This window comes from Lathyrus oleraceus, chromosome 1, assembly GCF_024323335.1.
Source record: "Lathyrus oleraceus cultivar Zhongwan6 chromosome 1, CAAS_Psat_ZW6_1.0, whole genome shotgun sequence".
Classification (NCBI taxonomy): domain Eukaryota; kingdom Viridiplantae; phylum Streptophyta; class Magnoliopsida; order Fabales; family Fabaceae; genus Lathyrus; species Lathyrus oleraceus.
In genome coordinates this window covers 218,797,187-218,806,314 of record NC_066579.1, presented here as the reverse complement: position 1 = coordinate 218,806,314, position 9,128 = coordinate 218,797,187, and the positions used below count along the sequence as shown (strand labels likewise).

General features: G+C 30.9%; 1 protein-coding gene across 1 annotated transcript; it reads left to right on the top strand.

Annotated features, from left to right (window-relative positions):
- The first annotated feature begins 2,555 nt into the window (after window positions 1–2,555).
- LOC127128401 (albumin-2) lies at window positions 2,556–3,785 on the top strand. The gene has a single exon (NM_001427675.1). The coding sequence runs from the start codon at window positions 2,765–2,767 to the stop codon at window positions 3,458–3,460; it is 696 nt and encodes a 231-aa protein (NP_001414604.1). The 5' UTR covers window positions 2,556–2,764; the 3' UTR covers window positions 3,461–3,785.
- The last annotated feature ends 5,343 nt before the right edge of the window (window positions 3,786–9,128 follow it).

Sequence of the window (9,128 nt, the reverse complement as noted above, 5' to 3'; positions counted from 1 at the left end):
GCTTTCCAACGCTTCGAACGACATCTAACTCAGACTTACGAAATGAAAATTATGACCAAGAACGTCGGGATAGGTCAACTAATTCATTAACCGAACATATGAACAAAAACTTCACCAACACACTATTTTCTATAATAATATATAAATGCAAAATATGAATTTGATGTATTTTTTTTCTTTCAAATATACCCTTTTCAATTTGATTTTAAATTTTAACTTATTTTCCTCGAAAATGGCGATTATACAACGATTTGCTATATTTTATATCATTATCTTTAACTATTTTATAAATAACTTAAAATAAAAATAAAATAAAAAATAAAAATATAATACGGTTTATAATTTTTTCGTATCAATATTAGAGAATGCGGATAGACAGACACACCCGTTCATGTCTGGAAACTAGTTAGTTTTAAATATAAAAATAATGGGGTGTTCAAAAAATTTTGAATTTAAAGTTTATGCGAAAGATAGATCAATATTGTAATTAAATTTAATAAATAATATATTTTATTTATTATATTTTAAAAATATATTTGATGGATTGAATTTAAATATGAATTACTTTTTTTATAACAAATTAATTGAAGAATAATTTATTAGAGGGAATAAATAGACCTTAAATTAGCAAATTAAATTGTCATTAAATATTTGTAAAAATATAATTAATATAACTAAAAATTAAAAGATAATTTTTAAGAATTTAATTGATATACACCGGCAGCGTAAAAGAATTTTACACAGTCAGTAAATTATAACCGTTGGATATTGGGACATGTTTGACTTTTATTTTTAAAATCTATAAAGTAATGCAAACGGGTGATGGTGATGAATCGATAGTGTAAATTTTTTTACATAGAAAGTGCATATTAATTAATCTCAATTTTTAAATGAAACATGAATTTCTTTTCAAAATTGATTTATATATGGAAATAAATGCAGTGGGGTCTGTTAAAAAAAAAAGTAAATGGTGGTGCAGTGCCTCTTTATCTGGTAGGGTCTTTCACGTGATTAACTTGGGGACAGTTTTAAATATGTAAATATTTAGTACATTTTTCTTTGTGGATGTAATGAGATTAACTGTCATATTCTATTCTGCGTCTCAATTTCAAATTTCTTGACGCCCATGTGCTTAACGAGTTTCATGGGAGAGTGCATGGAATTAGGCAGTACTTGCTATGTAACTTTTAGAGTGGGAAATAAGTTTCGTAAAAGAAGCATATGCAAGCTACCCGTATGTATGCAGCAGCTCCAGTTAGCTACTGACACGTGTCTTGTGACCATCTTTGGAGATATATATATATATATATATATATATATATATATATATATATATATATATATATATATAAAGATGGTCCCAATATATATATATATATATATATATATATATATATATATATATATATATATAATATGATAACATGACACTTTTGCTAATCTTTTACCGTATATTTTATATCAAAATCTACCGATTGATTGAAAACTATTATCATATATATTGTGTCTATAAAATTTAATATTATTCAAAAATTATTTAATATGTTAATAAAATATATAAGAATTAACATCTAACAAAATCATTTAATATGTCAACAAAATACATTAATACTAACATTTAATAAAACTTTATGATAATATTGTTTTAAAAAATATTAGAAAGATTTTTTTTTAAGCAGCAAGAATGTATTTTGATAATATTGATTATAATTGACTTTTTTATGTTAGTTATACGGATAAATGATTAATTTTGATGTTATAGATATTTTTTATAATTTAAATAATTGATGTTCTTTTTTGAAAAAATATTTTTTATTAAGAATTTATTTTTATTATCTGTTATGCACCTTTAAAAAATTAAGATCAGTAAAAATACCTACAAGATAAAAAAAAATCATACTTATGAAAATGGAATGAATATGTGTGAATGCATTGAGCATACAAGACAAAGAGTGACCACACTACTGTTTGCCTTTTTGTTTTTTTAACAAATATTTTTATTTTTTAAATAAAAATTATTTTGAAAAAACAGTTTCTTTTAAATAATTTATTTACACACAATTTATTATTTTATTTTATTTTAAAAATAAATAATAAATAAAACAAAGAAAATTAGTCATCTTTTTTAAGACAACTTGCACAAAAATGAATTAAAAAAAATTATATAATTTTTTAAAATTATTGATTTATAAATATTAAAATTTAATTTAATTAATATATAAGTTTAAATAAATCATGTTGTAAGATATTAAATCTTAAATCAATAGTTTAAACAAATTTAATATAAATTTAGTACATTAATATATATTGTACTGATACTTTCAATATCAAACAAAACTAATAATAAATAAGATTTATTCTACATGAATTTTTTTGAAATTTTTTGTAAATAAAACAAGTAATTTCTACAATAGTTGAAGGCATCATAGAAATTATTTTTGATGGTTACTAAAATGTTATGATCGCACCGCAAGAGACTAAGGGACAATGAATCACCGCTTGTTTTGTTGTTTTCTTAAAAGATTCTATTTTCATCGGAAAAATATAAATGTTTTAAAATAAAAAATATATATTCCATTGTAAAAATATTTTGAAAACTTACAATTTTATTGAAAAATATTATATAGTTAGTAATAAAGAATATTTTTTTATCACTGTGTATCTATATATATCCTTCCTCTCTACTTGCTCACAACATAACCTTCCTTCCTTGAATTGAAAGACAAATATATCCTCCACGCCTACTAAACTTACTACACCTAAGATGACGAAAACAGGTTACATTAATGCTGCTTTTCGTTCATCTCAGAATAATGAAGCTTATCTTTTCATCAATGATAAGTACGTGTTGTTAGATTATGCTCCAGGAACCAGCAACGATAAGGTTTTGTATGGACCAACTCCTGTTCGTGATGGTTTCAAATCACTTAATCAAACCGTATTTGGAAGCTACGGAGTTGATTGTAGCTTCGACACCGATAATGATGAAGCTTTCATCTTTTATGAAAAGTTTTGTGCTCTCATAGACTATGCTCCACATTCCAACAAAGACAAAATCATCTTAGGTCCTAAGAAAATTGCTGACATGTTTCCTTTTTTCGAAGGAACTGTGTTTGAAAACGGGATAGACGCGGCATACAGATCAACTAGGGGCAAAGAAGTTTACTTATTCAAAGGAGATCAGTATGCTCGTATAGACTATGAAACCAACAGTATGGTTAATAAAGAAATCAAAAGCATTCGCAACGGATTTCCTTGTTTCCGTAACACAATCTTTGAGAGTGGAACGGATGCAGCGTTTGCTTCTCACAAGACAAATGAAGTTTACTTTTTCAAAGGTGACTACTATGCACGTGTTACTGTTACACCAGGCGCAACAGATGATCAAATTATGGATGGTGTGAGGAAAACTCTTGACTATTGGCCATCTCTTCGTGGCATAATACCTCTTGAGAATTAAGTGAGGCTGTGACGGTTTGCTGGTATGATAATTAAGAATAAAGATCCTTGTCGTTGTTAATATATGCTTTTTTTTTCTTCTGTAATATGTGTGTCGTTGTTTGTTTATGTTTCTTAATGTAATAAAAGTGTGGTTCTCTTGGATGTTTTCCACACATTGTAAGCTCTACATAATGCACTTGCACTATATGCAGGGTGAATATAATAAAAAACCTTTGGTACTTTTTATACATTTTGTTTTAACAAGGATTCAAAGGTATATATGATATGAAAAGTTAAGTGAGTTTGTTTCATTGGTAAATGAATATGTTTGATAATTACTCAATTATTAGTATAGCGAACGATATGCTTATTGGCAGAGCTTCCATGAAATCTGAATTGGAAGCATTATAAAAAAAATATTTTTTTACTCTGGTTAACCACACTTAAAATGTAAAATAAATTGGAAATAATTAAGTGTATAAATTAATAACATAGTTAATAGATTCAAAATTTTAGGTAAGATTGATTGCAAAATTAAAGAATTTAATCAATTTGAAGGTTTATATTATTTTTTTATGCATGTTCACTAGTTTGCAAAATTAAAATACCTAAGCTGATAGATATATGACTTAAATATGTCACTTGTTCTTGTAAGTTGGGGAGATTTATTTGGGTTTCGTCCCTGACATTAACATTTCATTACAAAAAGAATAATGGGGCAAACATTTTTGTTTCAATTGCTGAATTAGATTGTGACGTGGCTTTATTGTTCCCCCAAAAATATCCTCAAATATCCTTTCTCATATAATCCCTGTGATTAGGGTTGACAAATTTGAAACTCCAAGGGAGGCGGCAGAGGTAGACGAAGGGAGGATATGACTGGCGACTGAGGTAGAAGAAGGGAGCATTCGACCAAGGTAGCCAATTGAGGTAGACGAAAGGAGCACACAATTTATCCATTATCCATGTTCGACATTTGTCAATATTGTAAGATAAAGTTTGTTCCTTTCATCCTTATTTGGTGTTTGTTCTTGAAAATCATAGATAAAATTTCCAAGGATGAGTTTTAGTTTGAATTTTATATGGAGGTAGATTTGTTAGGGACTTTGTTTTCTATTACACAAGGGGTATGGATATGCAGTAAATCACATGGATCCATATAAATGGAGGTTCTTTGAAGCTATTGGTATATTGAAAGAAATTAGTGATCTTGATCATTCAAAATATATGTTATGTTGGTATAAAAATGATGAGAACAAATGCAATAGAATGGTCAATGATAAAGATGTTAATTATATTTATAAATATTCCATTGAAATGAAATGTGTAGTTCACTTATATGTTGATCATTATGTGAAAGACATAGTTGGAATTAATGTTGAAGAAGATGAACAAGGCAATATAATTAATGATGAAGAAGATGAACAAGGTGATAGAATTAATGTTGAAGAAGCTAAACAAGGAGATGGAATTAATGTTGAACAAGATGAACAAGGTAATGGTGGAGTTAATGTTGAAGAATATGAACAATGTGATGGTAGAATTATTGTTGAAGATGGTGAACAAGGTGGTGTCAATGGAAAAAATGTTTGGTAAAATGTGTTGTAAAGAAGCACAAAGTCACTCCAAATAAATTTGTGAGTGGTATTGATAATATTGGTTCATATAGTTGTATGGATAATGTGATGGAGATTAACTATGCTAGTGATGAGCTTGGTAGCAATGACCCAAATAATTTAGATCATGAGAAGGAACAAAGGTATGATAAGTTTATCGTGGAGGAGTTGGGCAATAATTATAAGATCAAAGTGGGATTGAAGTTTTTATCACTTGATGAATTTACAGAAGAAATTATTGAATGGTCAGTCTTGAATGGGAGAGATAAGTTTTGTAAAAAATGACAAAGTTAGAGTAAGGATAATCTGTAAGGGCGAACGTGGGTTTTTGGCACTTGTAAGTAAAGATGGGAATAAGCACACATGTATAAATAAAAGGTGGTTTGATACTCATACGTGTATCAGGGTATTGAATAAAATCTCAATAAATTCCATGTGGATAGCTAAGATTGTGGCGATTAGGATGTCATCTTCGGGTGGTGTTAATATTCGTGATATTATTTTTGAAATTATGAGTAACTTTTCTGTTGGAATAACTATGAGCGGGGCATGGAAGGACAAACAAATTGCAAAAGTTATGGTAGAAGGTGATGCAACAAAGCAATATAACTTGTTGTGAAGGTACTATGCAGAGTTAAGGATTGTAAATTTTTGGAACACTTGTAAGAATAATATGGAAATAGTTAGAGCAACACTACTACCAAAGTATGTTATCTTTTAATTTTTATTTAATAGACTTAAGAAGAGCTTCACAACAACTTGGAGGACATTTATAGAAGTTGATGGATGTTATCTTAAGATCAAGTACATAGGAAATTTTCTTATTATCGTTGGTAGAGATTCCAAATGACCAATACTTTCCCCTAACTTTAGGCGTTTCTTAAACTGAAACAAAAGAGTCATAAAGGTGGTTTCTTACTTTACTCTTGAAGGACATTGGTCAAGAAAAAAGACGGGTTTTCATTTCTGAAAAAAAAGGTACTTTTTCAAACATTTCATTATTGATATGTATATCATAATTGGTCCATGTAATTGATATCTATTTTAGAGTTGATCCATGTAATTGATATTAATTTTGGAATTGATACCTGTAACTGATATGTATTTTGGAATTGATCCCTATAATTGTACAAACTGAAATTGTTTTTCATGTTCTTACTGATTTGCATGAATTGATCCCAATATTTGTAAAAATGTTTGAATAATGGATCACATGCTCTGTCTTAGGCATTTTTATGCCAATTTCAAAAAGAAGTTTGGGGGAGGCACATAGATTTGGGACTTAATGATAGGAGCTGCTAAAGCAGTATATATTCAATCTTGGTATGCTAAGATTAAGAATTGAAGGCTATTAATGTGAAGGCTTGGGAGTGGTCGTCCAAAATACCTACCAAAGCTTGGTGTAAGCATGCATTTTCATTCTATCCCAAATGTGATATACTTATGAATAGTGTGTCTAAAGCATTTAATATCACAATATTAGTTGTCAGAGATAAATAAAACTTAATCATGTGTGAATAGATAATAAATTATTTGATGAATAAAAATGATAGTTAAAAAAAATAGTTGATAGGTGGCAACATAGAATAATGGTTAAACATAGGTTTATGTTAGATAAGGAAGTTGAACATGCAGTTAGTTGGTGATAGCATGAAAACGCATCATATTTTTAGACTTGTTTTGCATATTATTTATCATTATTTTACTATGTTTTATCATCGTTACATCTTGTTCTGTTCGTGTTTCAGGTACTTGTTGATTACGGAGCATATGCATGTACGAAGCGGAAAAGGGAGTGAAATGGTGAAGAAAAATGCAAAAAAAATGTAGCATTATGGTGCATGGCTTTCGCCATGGCCTTATGGCGTCCGCCATGGCACCAGGACACGTCATCCCCTTCTTTTAAATCTCATGGCGACCGCCATGAGCCTTGTGGCGACCGCCATCTGCCTGCAGTAACAAAATGCGTGGAAGTGGGTTGGACTCACTCCTTCCCACTTACCTACTTTTCCTCAAACACATTGGAATGTGAATGAAGAAGTTTCATAGTGCTATAGCTCTATATAAGAGATCCTTGTACCTAGTTTTCGACATCCAGAGATAAAGGCGAAGCGCTGTCGGTTTAGTTTGAACGCAAATCATATTTTCAAGTTAAAATTATGTTTTGGTCTTTGTTTCTAAGTTAAAATCAATACGATTTGTCTCGAGAGTGAGAATCAATTAAGGTTCGAGCCGACACTATGAGACCGTGGGGGTCGAACCAGATAGTAGGAACGAGGCATCGATCCTAAAAAGGGCGAAAGCATTTTAGACATCGATTAGAACTTGTTCTGCTTTCAAAATACGTTTCTTGATTAAAATGGGCGAGCGATAGCAAAATCTCATGGTTAGGAAGCGTGGCTTTACTCAATAGTGCGAGACTGTGAGGTTTAGTCTTTAAACTAATATTTTCTACTGAACACGATTTAACTGTAAGTATGAGTCAATCTGTTGCAAAGTCCCTGAGGTGCGCGGAATCCACATTCCAGTCTCTCTCTCTCTCTCTCTCTCTCTCTCTCTCTCTCTCTTTATTATCATGTTTTCTAAGTTAACTATAGTTTCAGTTTTTATTCATTTAATCAAAGAAATCATTTGCCTTAGCTTTACATATCATCGATAGATAACATTAGTTTGATTATTAGTCCCTGTGGGTTTGATATCTTTTAAAACTACGCGATAGACTATGCGCTTGCAGATAACAATCCGACAAACTTATATAGTCACGCGATCAAGTTTTTGGTGCCGTTGTCGGGGACTAATTTAGTCAATATTGTGATTCCGTTGTTGCGCAGTATAGACTAAGGTAACTTTTATATTATTTACCCTTCTAAACCATAAATTATATGCCAAGCACTCTCTCACAAGGCGAAGAGATAGAGCAACCAGTTGGCGAAGTCGAGCATTTTATTAACTTACAATGCCGAATTAACAATTTTCAAATTAAGTATAATCTTTCTTTTCCAAAACCAAAATCAGAATCTGAACCAGTTATGTCTGAAGGACCAAAAAATCGTCCTCTTAAGTATTATGTTGTTCCGTCGTAGGAGGAACCATATAACAACATTTTTGCCCCTGCCATCGAACGAAACGATTTTGAATTAAAACCTTCGTTGTTGTTAGTCGTACAAAAGAACCATTTTTATGGTATTCCTAAAGATGATCCAAACCTTCATTTATCAGTGTTTATACACAGAGACAGTAAAAGCGAATGGTGTAAGCCCCGGAGCAATAAGACTACATCTTTTTCCTTTTTCTTTAAGAGATAGAGCTAGAGCTTAGCTCCAGTCTCTACCATCCAACTCTGTCACTACATGGGACGATTTGATGAAAGTTTTCTTAGCGCGATATTTCCCACCATGTAAGACTGATATACTAAGAGCCCAAATCAACGGATTTAGGAAGAAAGACAATGAATATCCTTTCGAAGTTTGGGAGAGATATAAGGACATGATGAGACTTTGTCCACACCCTGAGCTTGAGCAATGATTGTTTATCCATACTTTATATAATGGTCTTCTGTACAACACTAAGATGAATTTAAACGTTGCAGTTGGCGACACTTTAATGGAAAAACTTTATGAAGACGCCTATCAACTCATTGAAAATATGGCGTAAAACCATTTCCAATTGAGAGGTGAGAGAACTACTATAGAAAATCCAACTATGAAGACCGAAATGTACGAAGTCAATGGCATAGACTACGTCAATGCTAAATTGGATGCTCTTACTCAAAATATTGAGAACTTAACCATAACCCCAGTAGCTGTTGTAGCTGTTATGGCACCCAACTTCGAATTATGCGGAACCCATGGGCACACTAATGCTGAATGTCAATTATTAGCTGGTATTCCTACCGACCAGGTAAACTATGCCCAAGGAAACCCATATTCCAACACCTACAATCCTGGATAGAGAAATTATCTGAGACTTTCTTATAAAAACAACAATGCTTTGTTTTCACCAAACCCAACACCTGCTGTACCTCCAGGTTATCAGAAAGGATCCCTTGCTGCTCCACAAGCACCTAGGAAG